Raw genomic sequence first — 20725 nt, 5'->3', positions numbered from 1 at the left:
TGTTGGAGTAACCCTATGTGGTAGAAGGGCAGGATCTTTACATAATAAGCATTAGCTATTTGTAGTTTCCATCTGTAGATTTATATAAGCTCTATAGAGGACAAATGCTGTCCTCTGTGTTTGGCAGCAGGGAAAGTTGAAACGTGAAGCAGCAAAATGGTATGACCTGCTCTGTATCAGCTTACTTGCTTCTCAGGCCACCATATCCTCTGACTCTAACTGCAGTGGAAGTTTCTCTCCATTTTAGTGACCTCACTGAGAGGCATTTTTAAATGTTCCCCTCTCATACTAAGTGCTTGTGTAAATCTGGACCTTCCAGGCAGGAGCTTTCAAGTCGTAATAGAGCTTATTAACAGTGGTGTTGAGAGCAGCAGGGCTTGAGCTGTGGAGAGCCACTATGGAGACCATCTAGTCATGGTTTAAAGCAAGGAGTTGTCTTGGAGCTTTTCAGATCTTGACTGTCACTTCAACAAATTGTCAGCTCTCATGATGTTGAGGTGTGCAGCCACCCATCCCAGCAGGCAATCACCATTGCTTCTGGCAAATAGTCAGGGCCTAACAGGGAAGCAGGATTGCCTACACTTGTAACAGAACAACTCAGTGCTGTCTGTCCATGCCAAATATAAACCTTTATTAGCAACACCAAATATAAACCTTTATTAGCAACACAAGCGCAAGGGGTGTACAAATGGCTGAAACTGTTTTATGCAGAACAATCTTGGCTGTACAGGTCAAATGATTTCCAAGGAAAGAAGGTCAAACTGCTCCACTGTTGGACTGTTAATTGTTGAGAAAGGAAAGGATCACCAAGGGAGAGATGACATTTATCTAAGGACCATCTTTAAAAGAAAACAGGGCAAAACCATTGTATATGTTGGGCAGGGTCATCTGTGCACCCTAGCCCTCTTCTCTTGTTGGCCTGAGGATAACATTGCTGTGTGCTGTGCAAGCCCAGGCAATGTGCACTGTGGGAAGCAGAGGTGAGAAGATACGGACACTACAAAAACATCCATTCCCCAAAACTCTTCATCTCTTAAAAACCATTGGAGAGGAAAAATACTAGCATTTGAGGGTTTCCCTGACAGTTTTATATTGCATGCAGCACATAGTAACTAGCAGATGCATTTTACTCCTGTGCCCCTTGTGCACACAGGGATAATGAAAAGAAGAATTAGTTGAAGATCCGTACTGTTCCTTGGCCGACAGATGACTTTCCTTTCTTTTTCCTGCCCTAAACTCTGAAGTGCCAGATACTCTGGTTACAGCCAGTACTTCCTGAAGTGAGTGCTTCAGGCTACTTCCATTGGCAACAATTTTCCTGTGAAGTCTACATTTTCTCAGGAAAGGGGCCAGTTAAGGCTCTGTCTTTGGACTGAGTTACATTATACTTTCATTGTAACTAATTTCTTGTTTGTCCTTGCCAGCAGACGCAAGCCACTGAGTTGGAATTAGAAGTGGTTCCTTCCCACACAGCAGAAAATGTTGTTCGCTGTATCCTACTCTGTAGCAGATTGGCATACCCACTGGTGCTGGGAAGCTTTTCAACTGGCAAGATTGGCCAGACACCTTTGTATGTCCCAGTGCCAGCGCACAGCAAGCGAGGAGTCTGACAGCATTCTCAGGCACTGGGGGTATTTGCAGATAAATGATTTATGGCTTTGGTTGTGATGGCCAACTTACTAGCATAAAAATAAAGGGAGGGGGTTTCCTTATTTTCCTGAGACATAATAAACCTGCTGGCCATCCCTGCCCTCGTTTTTATGATAATTTTGCTGAATTTACTTATTTTTCTAACTCTTCAGGTGTATCCTGGCATTTGCCGGTGAGGTCTCTTGAAAGAAGGAGTGACTGCAAACATACATATGTGACTCGGTGGTCTTCAGTTCCATAGGTCACCTTCTAGTAGTGAAAGAAGGAGCAGGTCTCTGGGAATGTGGATGGCTGGAGCTCCCACTCTGTTTGAAACCAAGTGACCCCAAGCTCCTGGAAATGGTCCTGATTATGGCTTAGGCAGATTGCATATTCTCAGGATAGATTTACACGTATTTGCACATAGGCCTTGGAGGGGACCTCAGAACTCCATCTCCCCATTCCTGAGCAGGTTCAGCCATGTGTATCTCACCCTTTCTTCTGTTTCAGAGATTTGCTTTGGCAGATGCTTCCCTACAGAGTGTTCCACAACTGTTGTGCCCACTCCATCGAAGAGTAACCTTAGTAGGAGCTGACCACCAAGGTGGTTCAAAGAGTTCGTCCCTCAAATAATAATATTCCATTGTTTATAATGAAGGGATGGGCCTCATCGTGAGGAAGCCAGTGTTGGACACATACAGGATGTGCCTATGCCCTGCTCTGAGCTGGCAGTTTGTACTGAATTTCTACTTTCCATGTGAAAGTATGGAAATATTTTTTGGTTTTCAGTGGAAAAGGCCTTTAGATAGCTCCTTCATTTGCTTTGTCCACCCAAAGTGATAGAGATGACTAGGAATGGAGTAGGGAACTGTATCTGTATAACAGGCTTACCAAAAGAAACTACATTTGAGACAATCTTCAGCCTTGCCAATCCACTCAAAACTTACTTACTGGGCTTCCCATACTGGAAGACTTTTAAAAATTACCATGTTTGTAGATGGAATTGAGTTGGCTTCTTTGAGATGTTGTAAGTCCTATTTTCGAATCACGTTTTTTAAAGCCAAGACTTCTTTCTTTCACAGTGGAAACTGAGATTTCCATGTAATGACACAAAAATGCTGATCTTTGGAGAGAATACCAGTTTGGGCTAGAATGTATGTGCTCAAGTCAGTAAGAGCATGTCATTTAATGCCAAGGAACTTTGGGAGACAGAAACCCACCAGAAGTTCTTTCAATGAGTAAAGCAGGTACTGGCACTGTAGGATGAAACTGATTTAGGGAATGAGTTGAAGTGAGGTGTCTGCTATGGCATTATCACTTGCAGTTCCCAGTCATATAAATGTGGTTTTCTGCAAGCTCTGCCTGCAGCAAGGCTTGATCACAGAATATTCTGAGTTGGAAGGGACCTACAAGGATCCCTGAGTCCAACTCTTAAGTAAATGGCCCATATGTGGATCTAGCCCACCACCTTGGCATTATTAGCACTGTGCTGTAACCAACTGAGCTAATCTCAGGGAGATGGAGATGTTCCAGGATAACTGTTGGCAACAGATTCCTCAGTGTCTGGGTGAAAGAGACCTTTACTGCGTGGATCTGCATGCTCAACGAACATGGACAGGAGGAAGGTGAAAAGCATGTCTTCTGCCCTGGAGCTGATTTCAAAGCTGAGAGAACTCTCACATGCTAATTTAGTGTGTTCTTGGAAGCATCCTCTCTGTCATTGAAAAGTGGCACAGTCTACATTTATACATCCAGCTGTTAACAGCAAAGAGGAAAGGCTGGCAAGATTGTGGCACAACATGCAAGTGTATGAGCAACCAGTGTACAGGAAAGTGTTAAAAGGGTTATGTAAAAGGAAAGAATTCCTTTTGGAAGAAGCAAATTTGTTGATTAGTGTGAGGGGAAGGAAAGGAGGATGCAAAGAAGGATTCATTAGGCAGAGAAGAGAGAGACAGATAGGGCTGGAGATTTTCTCCTGCTGTAGCACATTAATTCACAGAGGAACCTGAAGTGTTAGTGTTTTGAGAAATGAGGCATGTGAATCATGGAAAGGCTTCAGAAGGACTGGAGAATGTTCTGAATGTCAGCAAAAGCAGTTATCCCAAGACAGACATGTAGGAACAGAGCCTCATGAATTCAGACAGCAGCTAGTGTGCAAGTATCTGCGGGGCTGTGACAGTCAGTAGTCAAAATAGAACTGTCAACTCAAAGTCATGCCAATTTTCTGTAGAATCCCATCCAACACCCTTTAAATCATTGGAAAGATTCCTATTGGCTTCAGTCTAAAGACTCCTACTCACCTACACCCTCATCCTAGCCAGAGCCCAGCTCCAAAAAGGACACCCATCGGGCACGGCTCTCACAAGGAGCTGGCCAGGATTGAAAGCTATTACTGACCTTCTCCTTCCCATGACAGCCACATGTGAGCACCAGCAAAGCCCAGCAAAAGCTGTCAGACACTTTGGAAGGCAACAGAGACCTACCTGAGCAACAGCAAAGTCCAGCAATAGCCCTGTGGTGCTCTGAAGGGAAGCAGAACCTTGTGTGGGCCTCACAAAGCCAGGCAAAAGCCCCAGGACACTCTGGAAGGCAGCAGCACCCCTTGCAGGCCAAAGCACAAGGCCCAGGGCACTCTGGAGGGAAGCAGGGCACTGACAAAAGCCATCAGATAAGGTTAGGTAGTTGAGGTCAGGTGTAGACTTAGGAATATGTTTAGAGTTGGGGTTAGGAATTAGGTTTAGTTATGTAGTTTGGGATTTAGAGTTAGGTTTAAGCTTTAGAGTTTAGGTTTAGATTTGGGGTAAGGGTTAGTGGTTAGAGTTTAGCATTGGGGATTATGGTTAGTTTTGGGATTAGGGTTTATAGTTAGTGTCTTTATGATCAGGTTTATGTTTTAGGTTTAGAGTTAGATGGTTAGAGTTGGGATTACAAGGTTAAATTTAGGGAGTTATGGTTAGTTTTATAGTTAGGGCATAGTGGTTTGGTTTAGAGGTTAGGGTTAGCATTTAGTTTTAGGTTTAGAGTTTGGTTTAGGGGTTTAGTGTTAGGATTTAGTGTTATGTTTAGCCTTATGGGTTAAATTTAGAGTCATTGTTAGGGTTTAATGTTTGGATTAGGGCTGGAGTGAGCTTTAGGGTTATGGTTTAGAGTTTGCCTTTTAATAAGAATTTTAATGGTTATGGTATCTATCAGATAATTAACAGATTATTTGCCTTGTTCCACATGCCAGTTTTAGAGGGCAAGGAGAGTTGGAAACTGGGTGAGTTGCTGCACATAGGAACAGGTGTTTCATCTATCAGTAACAAGATTTTTTCAGCAGTTGACCCAGGTACCACATAGGTTCCAGCTGACACACAGGATGGTTTAGTACAAGTCTGAGCTGTCATAAAGACCCCTGGGTTTGAGGAGCCAGTCAGCCATGCAAGTGATGAAAATCCAGGAAGAATTACTGGTCCTTTGGAAAACAGGCTCATCAAGTAGGCATGTTTCCTGACTAAATGAGACAACTGTTGGTGCTATTCAGGAGATTCATCGAAAGCAGTTCATGCAGAAATAATCAGATATACAAGTAGAAGAGTGGAAGTCATGGAACAGATCAGAAGATGCAAAAGTGATGACTAACAGTAAAAGTCAGTGGTCTAATGCTCCATGTAGTAGGAGCAGATGACAGTCACACCAACTAACACTGGTAAGTGAATCTCAGATCATATCAGTCAGGCTGTACTTTGCTATGCTTAGCATGTGTTAAAGTACAGCATACAGCATCTGACTTTGGAAAGAACTAACAGAAAAAAAGTAAAAATGCATACACAACTTCTTTGAGAAACACAACACAAACAGTTTGATAAAAAAGGAAGAGAGTCAGCACTGTTTAATTCGGAAAGAGAGGCAAAATTGGGTTGTCATGACATTTTAAGGGTGGAAAAAGGTACATTTTGCAGAGTGTGGATAGTGAATCAGTAGTCATGAGGCACGGAACAAGCCCTGATCTAGTGCATCTTTCCTAGAGCTAGTGAAGAATAGACCACGTATTTATAACACAGCTACCCTCTAGGATGGAAATTTAAAAAAAAAACACCACAATTATTAAGTGACTTAATAATCACCCTTGACATCCCAGATGAGTTCACAGTTCTCTGACCTGAGCAGGTACTGCAAGGAAGTCTAGTTCTTGTTTTGTGCAAGAGTAGCAAAGTTGGTGGGCTGTGTGATGCCACAACTTAAGGCTGATGATGTACCTGTATTCAGTCACTGGATTTCATGTTGAATGGAAGGAGGTGACAGAGCAGAAGACTTGGTGCTCTAATTCACTGCAGCACTTCAAGTGAACAACGGGATCTCTGATGAAGCAGCAGAGGTAACAGAATGTAGCTCTAGCAGCTGGAGTGCCGAGAGGAAAGGCATGTTTAGAACAGGGTCTGCGAGTCTGGCTGCTATATATGACACCAAGAGATGATTAGCATTGCCATGCACATAATATAGCTTAGTGCCCAAGGATGCACTGGCAAAGCCCAAGCCCCTGTGTGTACTTTAGGCATCTACACTCAGCATTTCTGCAAAGGTTTCTCAGAACTGGGAACTCTGAAAATGTTCTTGCTGCAGGGTTTTCCAAAGAAAATACTTCTGTTCTGCTCTGACCCAGGAAAAAGTAACAAAATCCAGCTTCCCAGAGTACAGGCAAGGGGAACAGGGCCTCTCCCACAAAGAAACAGGACGGGTATCCACTCAGATTGAGACAAAGAGAAGGGAAACACTCGTGGCAATCTTTGGAGGTTTTTGGAGAAACACCATCCTCTAGTCCACAAAACAACTGGAGATTTTTCAGAGACTCTCTTGTCTCATGAACAGAGGGTATTGTAGTTATTAAAGGGATAGGGTAAATTTACTGTAGAAACGGAAATTGGAGTGACTAGGGACAAATAGAAAAGCAAGAACAAAATGCCCACTTGGCACATTGGGACAAGCAAGAGGATCCACTGAAAGGAGGGACATCTCTGAAGTTGAGGCACTCACAGTAACAACAGCTTCCAGTACCTACTTGCCTTTTTCTCACTCCCCAGTGAATGCCTCAGCCTAGAACTCAGCAAGGTTAGGGGCATGTGAGCCTCACCCTCATCTCTCTTTCATGGCAGCAAGTCTTCTCAGCCCCAGCCATGGGGAACACAGCCAGTCACTGACCAGGCTCTTCAGAGGCGTGTAGAAAAGGCAGCTCTTGTCTCAGTGCTTTAAATCTCAGGACTCCTTCCTCCAAGTCGATGCAACACTAAAGAAGGGGAGAGCCAGTTACTTGCTGGACATTTCAGATCACAAATCTCATGCTATCTGTGACTGGGGAAAACCTGTAACACCACCTTGGGTTTGGAGAGATTTTAGTTTCCCATTGTGTTCCCCATGCTGCCTCCTTGGTCCTGTTTCCTGCAATGGATTCCTCTCCAAACCCTTCACAGGGCCATTCCCCTCCCTTCTTCCCATGATTCCCTCTGAACTGATGTCCTTACACCACTCAGCCATTCAGCCCAATGCTCTTCCTGTTTTATGAGTCTGACATGTGGCTACAAATATGTGACAGGCAGGGGCCAGGTTACTGTAGCCACATTCTGAGCCACCCAGAATCAGGCTCAGCAGAGCACTGACCCTGAGCTGAGCTGATAAAAGGAGAGGACTCTTTCCACTCATGGCCAGCTAGTGTTGGACACTGAATATGATTGTACAGCTTCATCTGGCTTAAAGCAAAAGCAGAGCTTTTCACTTCTGCCATCAAAAGGCAACACATATCTCATGACAGTGTTAGTACACTGCCTTTTCTTGTCTCCAGTTTCTTCTTCCTGTTTGTAACTTGTACAGTCAGGAATACAAAGAATGGGAGATGTTATAGCATCCTATTGGGAGTTTCCTTTCTTAAAACCCTTAGGAGGGAGCGGAAAGGAATCAGTGACTCAGCACATACTGCAGCCAGTCAGGCAGCTGTGTGACAAGCATTGCCCTGAAAGACCTGGATGTAGGTATTTTGGATGCTTACAGCAACCAGATCTTGGAGAACTTCTTGAGGTGAGCCCTGCAATAAGCAAGGAGCTGTTCCTTACCTTGAGAGACCACAGAGTCTGGAGACCAATGCAAAACTCCAGCATTTCATCATCTGAGAAGACAGAAGACACTGATCAGGCTTAGGATTATACAATACTGCCCATCTAAACAAGTGTTTCTTCTGTAAGACAATATGGAATACAAGAACATCTGATTCAAAAACTTAACGTGATTATGGTCTCTTCAGTATAAAGTAGATAACAAACAATGAGGAAAATTATGAGTTAAACACACAAACACTAACAAGCAGGTGGTAACAGTGACAATAATAAATCAGCACTCTTCTGGCACTGACTGATAAGCCATTAGAGGAGCTATTTAGGCACAGTCCTGAAGATGGTAAAAATTAACTTTGTTGCTTATAAGAAGAAGAAACAAGATCATCTTGACTACTATTGGATATTTGAGTGGGGTTGTGGGATTGTTTGCAACTTAATATGAGATGTCAGAAGGGGCTTGTGGAATCCCATAAAACTTACTGTGGGTTGTGTATGGGAAGGACCAAAGGCAGGAGAAGGCAAGCAGAAGGGTGAATTAGGGAAAAACAAACATGGAAAACTGGAGAGGAGAAGGGATAAGGGGGCAGTCACATGCAATCAGGGCTGTTGATCAGTTCACTTGTCTGACCAAATCCTGCACCCCATGGCTGCAATCTATCCGATCTCATTGGACAATTTTATTAAGTAATTCTTTTCTGTGTAACTTCTCTATCCTACATTTGACTGCTGCAAGTCTTCAGTGTAAGCAAGTGTAGAAGATGCCACGGGTTAAAGGATAAATAGCTGTAGATGTCCCTAACTTGAGGGACTGGCAAGGGAGGTGCCAGTAACTGAAGGGACTACAGGCCATAGGGCTCAGAGGTGTGTGTCAGCAACTGGAGAGAAGGACATAACTCACAGGTGCCAGCAAGCAGAGACACCAGTGTGCAAGACAAGTCTGGGTGCCATAGAGTTTATACACCTGAGTGCCAGCAATGGAGGGATTATGATGTGTGCTGCAAGGTCCGAGTTCCAGTAGCTGAATAAAGACTGTGGGTCACAGAACTTGTAGGTCTCAATGCCAGCAACTGGAGAGCTCAGCATGCGAGAGAGCTCTGACTACCAGCTCTGACTACTACCAGCTCTGACTGGGGTCACAAGGGCCTTAGGTTTATAAGTCAGCAACTGAAGAGGACATGGTAGGACTACGAGAGGTCTAGATGCCACTAACTAGAAAGACTTGGGTGTGTTTATATTTCCCCAGTGAATTTGATCTTCCCTGCAGCAGAAGTAGATGAATACACAGAGAAACACTCTGGGGAATAAGCTGTACCCTCTGTTGCCTTCTCTGATGACTTCCAGCCAGAGATACAAGTGCCCACTCAATAGAACATAGGGCACCAGAGGACTAATCAAGTCTTCTGCATAATTTTAAGAAATGTCCATTTTAGAATGTAAATGAGAATTTTCTGCATCCTTTGTTAAGACCAAAAAGCACATAATCTCTCTCCACTTTCAATGTCTTCTGTCTTTTCTGTACTCTTCCTATGCCCTTTGCATTTGGTTAGATTGAGGGTATTCACAGCACATAATGATGCTGACCAGCAGTGGAAGTGACCACATCACCAACCTCCCACCATGTTATGCTCTTCTTAAAGGTCCTTTTAAATGCCCTTGGCAAGGCAAGAAGGACACAGGAAAAACTAGGAGATGAGGGGCTGACACTCTCACCTACAACCAGTGCCGAACACAGAACTGTCTCCGGGCCAAATTGCAACTCCATATGTTCTACTCGGCCAACAACGCTGGGGATGGGAAGAGAGAGGTCTCCACAGTCCATGGCAGACACTTCCTCCAGCCTGTGGGACACAAGAGGTGTTATTGCCTCGAGTGGAGGAAGAGTAGGAAAAACAGGACTTCCCACTGATGCCAGTTCTTCCTGTTCTCATTGGTAACATGTCCACAGGAGGAGGAATTTCTTTCACACCATATGTCTGGAGGCAGATTCAACAAGCAAAACCTCACCACTAGCCATCAGCAGGACAGCTTTGCCTTGTACTACACACAGAGAGAATGACACAGCTCTGCCTCCCAGTCTGGGGTCTGCACACAACTTTGCCAGTGCTTCTGATGCCTTGCCCTGTATCCCACCTTCTGCACCTTCTCCTAAACAACCGTGTGCACATGCAAAGCTGCTACTAATGATCATTGGGGCTGGCAATCAAGAGTGCCTAGGTTCTTGCCATAGGTTTTCTTTTAGCCATCTCTCCTCTTCCACTGTGCAAAGACTTACCCCAGCTGGTTTAAACAGCTCTTGGAGATGAGGTTTGGTAGACACCCAGTGTTAACAGTCGCTTTCAATACCTGACCTTGGCACTAGAAAAAACAACAATAGATAATTACTGTAGGCTCAAATTATGCGTACTCACTCCTCCAGCTTTCTGAGCAACACAGCCAAAGATATGGTGTTTTAGGCAGTAGTCAGAAGGCAGGAGACTTATCCAAGACTATGGTGGTCTCCACATTTGCTCTGCAAACCTCTGTCAAAGACTTCTTTTTGAATGTGTCTTCTTTCATTTCTATTTGATTGCCCAGATACTTATCTATTATTAGGGACTCTACCTTAACAGTGTTCCACCCAAGAGATGCATAATTAGTGAATTTGTTCAGAAAATCCCCATGGACTTTATTAGCAGAGCAATAATTGATATGACAAAAGCTTCTAAAGGAATACAGGCCTGTGCTAAGCCTTTGTCATCTCTCCATTTCTTCTGGTGTTGCAGGTAACAATTTTCAAGGGCTTGACATTTGCTCTCAGTTGAAGAGCTTTCAGAGGGAGAAGTCTGAAACAGGAGCACCCAGGACAAATATCCCTGAGATGAACTGACTAATTCAAGTGACTCCTGAATCCAAGACACAACCTAATCAAGAGGTGTTTATTTTGTGTAGGGTTTACATTATGTTCCTATATAGCTCTTCATGGATATCTGACATGATATTACAACTACAGTAGTCATATCTGGTGTCATTTAGTAAAGGGAGAGACTGGATGCCTTGCACCCCAGTCACCTGGGCTTGATCTTACTGGAATAATCCCCAGTGCCTTGCTCACTTCATTTCTTCACCTCTTTGCACTTGAAAGGGAAAAGGAAATGTGGCTGCCATGTGTTTTCTGCCCCCTTTGCACAGAGGTTCTTAGTGGCAGGCCAGAGGTGATGAAGTAACAGCAGGTCTCACATATGTTAGGGGTCTGAAAAAATAGGGTCATAAAAGACATTGATAAGAATTATGTTCATGGGGAAAAAAGGAGGAGCAGGACTTAGTAAAGGAATTGGAAAAGATGGAGTAATTGCCATCTACAAAATATGTTTTTCACCTATCTCTAGTGCCTAATACCTATTCTTGATAGCCTACTTCTGCAAGGCTCTGTCTTGCACCGACACCCACAAAAACCCATGCACAAAGCTTCCCTCTCGGGAGGCTCTTTTTTTTCCCTACTGTCATTTGTGGTTTTCCTGTGATTCCCTCTCTTTCATCCACTGTGGTGCTCTGTGCCATTAGCCACTCAGAAGCAGCAACAAACCTCCCACTGCTCCTCTTCCCTTATGCTCATTCCTGACAAGGTTAAATGCTTATTCACGTTAAGCAGACCAGCATGGTTATGAGAGACTCAGTGCAGCACCGTTAGGGTCAGGGAAAATGTTTCAATTCCATGATTTCTTAACTAAATCTGTTTATTATTATTAATCATCACAGAGAGCTACATTATTTCCAGGATTTCTATGAACTCCAGTATTTGCAAGGTTTCATTTTCAAAAACTGACTATTTTTCAGCAGTGATAAAAAGAAAGAACAAAATACCATGTGTGAGAAATACTGGAATGCTGCAAACAGACACAATATCAGTAGGGTCCCTTTCAGCCCAAATCATTTTGTGATTCTATGACAAAATGCCTCCCTTCTGATTTTAGAGCTCTGCAATGTCCGTGCTGTCTGGTCCTCACTGATGTATCAGCCCTGCCTGCGAGGACTGTGGCCAGACTGAGCAGAGAGGCAAGATAAAGGCACAGAGTGCAGATGCATCCTAAATGTTTGTCTCCTTGTGCTCTCTGCTGTGCTTCACCGAAGAGGCTTCCCTGTGCCTCCTCACTACCTAAGTGGGCATATTGGCCATGAGTCTCAGGTCAGGTATGCCACCACATCAGCCCAGTCTGCAACCTGCCAACACTGTCACTGAGGAATGTCCAGCTGAAACAGCTCTTCCTCAGTGACAGACGTGGGTTCTACTGGGAGAGCATTAACCATCCCTGTGGCTCACAGAACCCAACTGTTCATTGCCCAGCTGCGGAAAAAGCATTGTATCAGCTTCTCAGAAACAGAATAGCTGGAGCATGGATAGCAGTTGCTAAGGAATCACTTTGGGAGCAGGCTGACCTGAGAAGCATGAGCTGTTGTTGTTATAATAAGCCTAAACTGTATCACCAGGCAGATTCTTGAGTTTTGTTTCAGATCAGGCTGGGAAAGTTGCAAGTTAGAAACTTGCTAGGATATAACAGGACAGTGATTATTCTGTAGAAAATGACATTTGATCTCATTCATTGTAGAGAGCCCAGCTACAGTTATCAGCTCCAGCAGCCTCACAAAAGTTACCCACTTTCAAATTACATCACTAACTGTTTGTCCAGAGAACTCACTACCAGGAGCCTGAGGAAAGTCCTCCATCCAGCATACCACAAATACAATGAAGATGAGGTAAGGACTACGCAGGCAGCTGATGAGCACTGCAAGCCTTCTTGGACTAAGAGGACTTTTCATCACATTACCCACTCTCATCTCTGTTCCAGGATTTTCAGTTTGTTACTGCCAGTCACCATTAGTCTTTATCTAAATGTCAATTATGAGGATTTCCAAGAAAGAGGGGAATGGGAATCAGCAAGGATCACCATTTATAAAGAGTTATGTGTTCCAAAATAATGTAAATTCCAAAGTCTAAAAATTTTAACAAACAAAAGGCTGATTAACCCCAGGTTGCTTTGGCATAGAAGAAAAGTGGCCTGGGACAGCACTGGAATCTTTCAGCATCTATTTCCAAGTCAACAAGATGCAAGCCCCACAAGAAAAAAATAACAGCTTGATTTTATGATGCGGCTGCCTGTCATGATAAGCTTTCCAAAGTGCTTTGCAAAAGCTGTCACAAGAAGGGACAATTCTGATAAAACACAGTGTGGGCAAGCCACCTAAGTAAATAGGAGGGTGAGTGACTGCAGTACAGCTCTTACAAATTGCGTCTGTCTCTGATCTCTGAAACTTAAAAAGGCCTTAGGCACAGGGCAACTATAACCTGTTAGAATGAAAACACTTCTTGGCTGAATCTCCCTGTAGCACTGAACTCTACAGATATTCGAGCTTATTCCCCAGGCAAGTTCAGTTCCAAGTCAATTGATGCATTTGTTAGCACTTTGAAATTTTCAGCATATTTGCCTGCATGTAAACGGCAGCTTTTTGCTCGTAGACTATCTTTTCTTAGGAGGTGCTGTCAGGGAAAAAAGACTTCACTGGGGTCGTGTTCCATTTTTAATAAAACTGCACCATAATCAAGTTCTCCAAAAGGTACCAGCTCACCTCTCTGGTTAAAATGAACTGGCAGCCTGAGCCCTGTTTCCTGCCACAGATCTGTTACTGACAGGAGAGGCTTTTTGAAGTTCACAAATGAGAACATCAAAAGCAGCAAGACTGAAAAGAAGAGGAGGAGAGCTTCCCTTCCTCCAGTGTAAGAAGATTAAGCGTGACAAACAGTGACTGGCTCTTAAGAAGGGCAGAAAGACAGAAATGCTTGTGCATAATTCAGGTAGTGTTAGACCTGTTTCCTTGACTGTGGTGTTCATTAACCTTCCTCTGTGAAGGAAAATAAAATGTGTGAGACAGCTGGGGTCCAGTCCATTAGAAACACAAAAGGTCCACCAGTGGACCCTGCCATGACTTAGCTACTGCCCCTGGGATACAATACCTGTACACGCCTGTCATTGCTCAATGTACATGCCTGGCAAAAAAACCTACCCTTTGTCACTGAATTTCTTCATACAGAACAATAAAGGGTGATTATCAAAGAAAAAGAAACACCTTTATTTGCTCAAAACCAGGCTCCAGGTATTTGGAGAAATTACATTAAAAAGCCATTTAACCTACTAGTCTGTTCCCAAGTATGGTTATGTTAACCTAGCTACATTGAGGCCTAAAACCCAGGGTAAGCAGTGCCTGACTGCAACAGTAAAGGCTGCAAAACAAACTAGATAGTGGCTTTGTTTGCTACCTTTCAGAAACTTGCTACCATGCTGTGTTTATATTGTAATTTATTGTACCAACTGAATTTTAAAAGGTGTATGTGTTTTTCTTGGAAGTGTAGCCTTTACTCTGTAACATGAGAGATGTTTTTAGGACAGTTAACTGAATTAAAAACAGGTTTAAAGTGTATTTGTATCCACCCTGTACCAGGTCTGTATCTTGATGAGTCTCATATCTGCATATTACTCAGCAGCTTCAACCATGCAGCCCTCTTTCATGGAGCATAGCTTTTGGATGTGCTTTCTTAAGTTCAGGGGTCAGGGATTAGTGTGCTCTGCTGCATAGGGAGGTATAAGACAAGGGAGCTAAAAATACTGCTTCCATCAAGAGACTCAGCAATGCTAATTTGGAGCACAGTTAGCCACTCTCTGAGGAGGTCCTTTGACACCCGAGGGAATCAGACCAGACTGGATCCAGGAAATGTAAATCAGCTAGGGGCACCTGTCTTTTAGTGATAAGGAGACATTCCTTGGTTCTTCTGTATGCAGTTACGAAATACCTCATATCATGAGAAAGCTGCCCTTCAAAGAAAGGAGATGTGATTAAGGTAATTTATCCTCTAATAGGGACAGCTAGAATGCATGTAGGAGAAAGGCTTTCCCCTGGCTTTTGAAAGACCTGAATCCAGACTCTAGGAGAGCCCATGCATGAAATCTGCTCTCTCTGGCTGCAGCTGGCACTGCAGTTTATAACTCAGCATGGCCCTTAGGAGGGGGGCAGCTGGAGCTCTGAGCTTTTGCCATCACTGTGAAATCAGCAGCACCGTGTTGTTGCCTTACCTGGCACTGTATTAGCAGGGGTGAGGTCTCTTTTCTCCTGTTCTCTCCCTTTTCCACCTTTTCATCCTGGTCTTTTGCCAGCGGAGATTGAACCCATGCAGACTGAACCCGCAGCTTGTTCAGATTGCCTTCCAAGAGGCGCCGCTGGACCACACTATGTGGCTGCTGTCTCCATCACAAAGAAAGAGAAATCCCAGCTAAGTATGGAGCTAAGGACAAGGACATTTGCTAGCTCAGGGAAGCAGGCTGCAAATGCCTAACCCAACCGATCATTCTGATGAAAGATAGGCTTATCCCAAAAGAACTTACTTTAAGTCCTAAGATTTTTTTTCTGTAGCCACTAAGGTGATGTTAAAGTGTTGGGATGTCTGTGACAGGCAGATCTCTGGAATGCAGCTATTGGAGGAGAAAAACATGCCCGATGCATGGTCTCCCCACACATATCTGTTCCTTCAGCTAAACATGCACTGGGCAGTCTCATACCTGTTCAGGTACTGCCATACACTGCTGGGGGTGTGTGTGTGTGCTGACAACCAGCCAGGCACATTCACACCTTCTAATGTGGGAGGGGACAGAGAATGTAGCATGTGTGTGATGTGTTCCTGTGGGCAAGAAGGCAGGACTCCAGAAATTTTAGGTGTACAAGCAATTATTTGTAGCGATGCAGAAAGCTTCCCCTGAAGAGGAAACTAAAACTGGCTTTTAATGTTCTTTGGAGTCTTTCTCTGCTCCCCCACATCAGATGCTCTACTTTTTGCCCAGTATTGATCCAGCACTGCTACTGAATCAACAGTGGGCAACACCAATGAAATAGGCCTGTTGGAGGCAGCTTTGTCTACTCTCCATGTACTTGGCCCCATGGCCCTTCTCCAGGAGAGCAGCTGACCATGCCATTCTCAATAACAACTGCCTAAGTGAAGAAAGGCAAAGAATCCAAAGGGGTTAATGTGCTACTACATAAACTGTTGCTTTTATCTTTCTAAAAAAAAAAAAAATTAAAAGATAAATTAAACCCCAGATGGTGCAACAGCTTGATGTAGGATCTTGTCAATGTGCAGGCCAAACGCGTGAATTACACCAGACCTGCCAATGAGATGGGTACCCACGGGGTACATGTGCTTTGGACCAGCTTCATGCTTGGTCAGAGGGCTGAGGCCAGGGAATTGTGTAAATTGCCACTTGAAGCACCCAAATTTGCCCAATGGTTGGAGCAGGACAGATGTTACTGGCTTTTTGGTCACACTCAGTATTTCTCTTTGCAAGATGCCAAGTCCCTCATGCCTCCGTTTCCTTGTCACTCAAGGGGTGAGGGTCAGATCATTCACATGCTGCACGGGAGGCACTGAAGTAGTTGAAAAAGTGAGGTAAAAATATCCCTCTGTTCCCAGTCTTTCCCAGCCTACTGTGCCGGCCCACAGCACAGCTGACCATTGTACTTAACTTTCCCTAAATACTCTGAGCACAGTGCCAGTTTGGCTGCCAGCTAACATCTGGGCCATGGGAAAAGGGCAGGGAACAAACAGCAGGTCTTCGAATTCCCATCCTCCCTCCTATCTCTCACAATCTGACATGCAAAGGACCTTTCCCTCTCCCTGCAACTTTTCCCACAGGAAGAGCAGGCCCTTTGGAGCTGCCACCTCTCTCCCCATCTTGTCACTCAGGCTAGGAAGAGGCCGAGTGCTGATGGGGATTTGCTGGGACTATGGAGTCATTTGATCAAGACCAGGCTGCTGCGGCCCTTCCTATCTTCTCTCCCACCAGTAAGATGAAGAATAGGAGACTGTTGTCTCTCTTGGACTGATCAGAAACAATTAGATTTAGAGGATGGTGAGGGAGGACCTGAAGGGTGTTTTGGCCAGCAGCTGGAAAGGAGGTCCTCTCAGGGCACTTAGAAGGGTCAAAGCAGGTTCCCAGTGCAACTTAGGGAAGGTTCAGGCTCACTGGTATGAAATCTCAAGGCCTTGATATGATTAGTGACATTGTATGAGCTGGGTAACTTGATTTTTGGGAGGCAAGAAGCCAGACCTTCAGACCTTCTTGGTACTTTCCAAATATGTAGTTCATGTAGTTACTTACATGTAGTTACTTATTTTATTTTGGCATTAGGAAAAAATAAATCATGCTTGTTGCTACAAAACTGGAAATGTGAGGTCTCCACAAAAATGTATAATTACTCATTGTTGGAGACATGATGGGCCCATCAAGTTTCAGGCACTGCTGGATGCATTGCATAAGCTGAATCACTCCCGGAATACACAGAGAGGAGTGGCAAAAAGTAACAGCCTGTGACTGCAAAAGAAAACACGTATTTAGTTTTAAATTACATGAGAGCCTTGCTCTAATTTTAGGACATCTGGGAAGGCCACAGCTGGAGTCTCTGGTACTGTCAATGGAAACCTGTTTAGGAGAATCAATTAAACTCTCCTCCCAGTGTATGTGCTATAGGACTCTAGGGTGTTTTGCTCTCTCTCCAAGATCAAATCTCGAGCACTTCCTTTTGTTGCTTTGTTTTCAGTACATTCCTTTTTTGTATTCCTGTCCTCCAGGAGGGATCCAGATAAATTTGGGAAACATAGATGGGGTTTTCATAGGGTTGGAGAAATGTCTGGAGATATATACCAAAAGCGTATTTTGGACTCTAACTTACAGTCTCCAAAATATCACAGGAATATCAGAGCATCCCATCAAGTTGCTGGAACTTCTGAATTGCTCTTGGAAATCTAAGGCCTGGTTCTCCTCTTTCTCCAAGATAAAGCAGAAAGGGAGGTACCACATGGATCCCATGTGTGCAAACATCACATAGGGGCCATATTTTATTTTGTGCCCTCTAATGCCAGAGCAAAATCTCCATGTCAGAAAAGATGTTATGCTTTATTTACTGCCCCCTAGCTCCATGGTAAAAACGTTTCAGCTATTCTGTTATGGACCAAACATGAAGTGTTTTGCATGCTGTCTACACACAAGGAATTCTCCTGCTTAGAACAGTTAATTCAACCAGGAGAGCTGCTCATGGCAAGTGATTTGGACAAGGACTGTCTTGCTCAAGCATTTGTGGCTTCAGGGTGCCAGTTGTCACTCTGGGGCACGGTGTGACAGGAGTCAATTTCAGAGCAAAGCAGGTAAACATATTTCTCTCTGCCTTGGTGGCTGGGGTCAACAAACACACACTAAAACACTCAGAAGTGGCTCCTCCCCGTACCCTGCCAAAAGCTGTGCAGGGACAGGCCCAGGGGTGTGTCCGGCTGTGCCGTCCTGAGGGGATGTCTGAGCTGCAGTGCTGCAGGCCTGGAGGGCCAGCGCCTGCCTGCCTGTGCTGCCAGCCCGAGCGGAGCCCTCCGGGCTACAGCGTGGCCAGACCTCCTTCCCTGCGGGGAGGAGAGTCCCTGTTCCTTGCTAAGACAACACTTCTGTGATTTCCCCCTCGTACTTCAGCGGTGACAGTGTGCAGGGCCAGAGGGACACTCCAGACCAGGCCCTGCTGACGTCCATGTGTGTGCAGCTGTGAAGGGCCGGCAGAACACGAGGCGACAGCTCAGGGTGACTTTGAGGAGCCACCCTTTACCCTGCTGAGCCACAGACTCTCAGCAGCTGCTGAGGCAGCTGTGGGGTGGGTGTGGGAGATAGGAGGGTGTTCCAGCGTGGGAATGTGGCACTGACCACGTCTGCACAGGACAGAGCTGCTGCACCTGAAGGGTTCAGCAAGGTGGATATCTCCCATTCAGCCCAGTGCCAGGGACCCTGCCCATCCCACACACATGTGCTCCTGTGTGCTTTGCTTCCAGCAGCCTTGAAGCCTGTCACAGGAGCTGGAAAATGATGGGAGACACACACATGAGCATCTGCGGTGTGGCGATTGTCTGAGGATACAGAGGGAAGCACAGACTGCAAGGAGCGGCAAGATCTTTTCTGACACCCACAGGCACAGATGGACCTAGGCACTCTTTTGGGAAAATAGTTTAGACCTCTGCATCCTTGAGCAGTTAAACTCCACAGTGGAAATAAGTTAGACAAGAAAACTGCCAGAGCAAGGAGAGTATGTGTGCAGTTGAGCCAGCAAGAGATCCTGTGGGGAAACTGCTTCTAGCCCTGGGCAAGTCCCTCGAGACCACAGATTGGCCAGGCTCCTGGAACAGATCTCTCTCCCTCATGCTTCCTGCTCCATGTCTCCACAAGGAGATGCCCACAGGCCGCACTCCTGTGCCTCCTCCCCAAAGGTGTCATCCACAAGTGCCAGGTACTGCATCTGCCTGAATACCTGGTTATTGGTCCTGCCCTGTGCTTGTGTCTCCACAAATCCAGAGAGCGGGGGGAGAGAAAATGATGCAAAAAGGTGACAAGGTCAAACACAAGCCTCTCAGAGTTTCATGAACTGTACTTCCCTCCCTGATGAGTCCAGGAAGCAGTCTGCGTTTGAGCTGGATCATGCAGGAATACATGGGGGGTTTCAGAGATATCCCACATGGAAACACACATGTCACATGAACATATATAGGTACTAGTGAGTGGAAACTTGGATCCTGGAGAGTCCTTCCAGTCCATATCTGCCTGCCTCTGCGAGGAGTTTGGTTTCTATGGGGATGCATGAGAATATGGATGAAAACAAATGAGTGATTGACTCTTTCCTTCCACCCTGACCTGTTTCTAGCTGATCCTGAAGGGAAGTTTCATCTTTGCCCACGACCCTTTCACAAACCCGGCAGCAGTTCCCAACTGGAATTAAAGCTATTAAAAGGATTCCCTCCCAAATGGGGTCCCACTGGACTCACCAGATCCTTGGAGGTGCCAAGCCTTGTCAAGCCATCCAGGGGCAGCAGATCAGCAGAGTCCTTGTGCACAAACTGGGTGGCCTGTTTAAGGCGCCTCTTCTGTTGCAGAATAGCTTTGTTCCTCAGCTCCACCTCACAGTCCTGGCGCTCCAGGTCAGGAGTGCTCTCACTCTGCTTTTCCTCCTGGTCTCCTTGCCCCAGTGGCAGGGGGCAGCTCTTCCTTGTGCTCATGGTGGAGATTCAGACAGAATCGGTCCTTTGTGTTATGCTGGGGTGTTCCCTGAACTCGTCTCCTGGTGTTTGCCCTCTGTAGGCTGCCTCAGTCTCTGGTCTCCTTTCCCTTCCCTACAGCTCTCCTTCTCTTGCTTTCTCTGACTTTCTTCCTGCTCTTAGTTATAACTCACCCATCTCTGAAGTGTCTCCGTGCCTGTTTCTCTCTCTGTCCTCTCCAAACCACCGTGTTCCTCTGCTCCCCGCCTCTTCCTCTCTCTCACTTCTCCTGCCCTGACTGCAGCTCTGCCTCTTCCAGTCCGTGGGTCCCTGTCGTAACAGAAAAACCCCCGCATCAGAAACCGATTTCCATAAATCACAGCAGAGCCTGCGAGACGCTCCGGCTGGAAAAATCCAGCATCAGAAGGATGGCCCCGCTGTCGGGGGCTGGACTTACCTCCTGGGCTGCGCGCACGCACCCGCGCGTGTGCCCGCGTGTGTATTCCTGTATTGCCTGTTCCCGGCACTTTAGGGACACACTAAATCTCCCAGGGGCAGCCTGTGCGGTCCAGCGGCTCTGCCGGGGGGCTCTGACGCATCTCAGAGTATCTGCAAATACTGGCAGAACCACGGTTTAGCCTAGAACATGATGCAGTACCGTGGTAAATGGGAGAGAGCATCCTCCTCAAGGCTCCTGGCAGGCATGCCCAGTCTCCTTTCTGCAGACAGTGCCATGCGTCTGTTTGGAACAGGCTGCACTGAAGGATTTTCCTGTGTAGCTTGAATGAAATGCTGAAGGTCTGGTCTCCGCTTCCAGCCAGGGCAAATGTATTGGACCTGACTCTGCCCTCATTTTCACCCCACTCCATCTAAAGCAATCCCCTCCAGTGTTGCAGAAGCCTAAAATCATGGGCTTGTTGATACCAATGGACTTGAC

At 45.5% G+C, this 20725-nt stretch overlaps 1 protein-coding gene across 2 annotated transcripts; it reads right to left on the bottom strand.

Moving 5' to 3' along the window:
- Window positions 1-610: 610 nt before the first annotated feature.
- On the bottom strand, window positions 611-20410 carry NRIP2 (nuclear receptor interacting protein 2). Of its 2 annotated transcripts, none has more exons than XM_050333416.1 (6): window positions 19579-20199; window positions 14813-14977; window positions 9985-10067; window positions 9423-9550; window positions 7713-7765; window positions 611-6892 (listed from the first exon to the last, which is right to left on the bottom strand). In XM_050333416.1, exons 1-6 carry the CDS (start codon window positions 19807-19809, stop codon window positions 6800-6802), a joined length of 753 nt encoding a protein of 250 aa, XP_050189373.1. In that variant the 5' UTR covers window positions 19810-20199; the 3' UTR covers window positions 611-6799. The 2 variants fall into 2 exon arrangements, with proteins under 2 accessions (XP_050189373.1, XP_050189372.1); XM_050333415.1 differs by lacking the exon at window positions 611-6892 and adding an exon at window positions 20246-20410 and having other exon boundaries at window positions 7479-7765; window positions 19579-20118.
- Between the last annotated feature and the right edge of the window lie 315 nt (window positions 20411-20725).

This window comes from Myiozetetes cayanensis, unplaced genomic scaffold, assembly GCF_022539395.1.
Source record: "Myiozetetes cayanensis isolate MyiCay16 unplaced genomic scaffold, myiCay2020 scf5-8, whole genome shotgun sequence".
Taxonomy (NCBI): Eukaryota; Metazoa; Chordata; class Aves; order Passeriformes; family Tyrannidae; genus Myiozetetes; species Myiozetetes cayanensis.
Note: the sequence above shows the minus strand (reverse complement) of the source record. Positions and strands in the feature narration are given on the sequence as shown.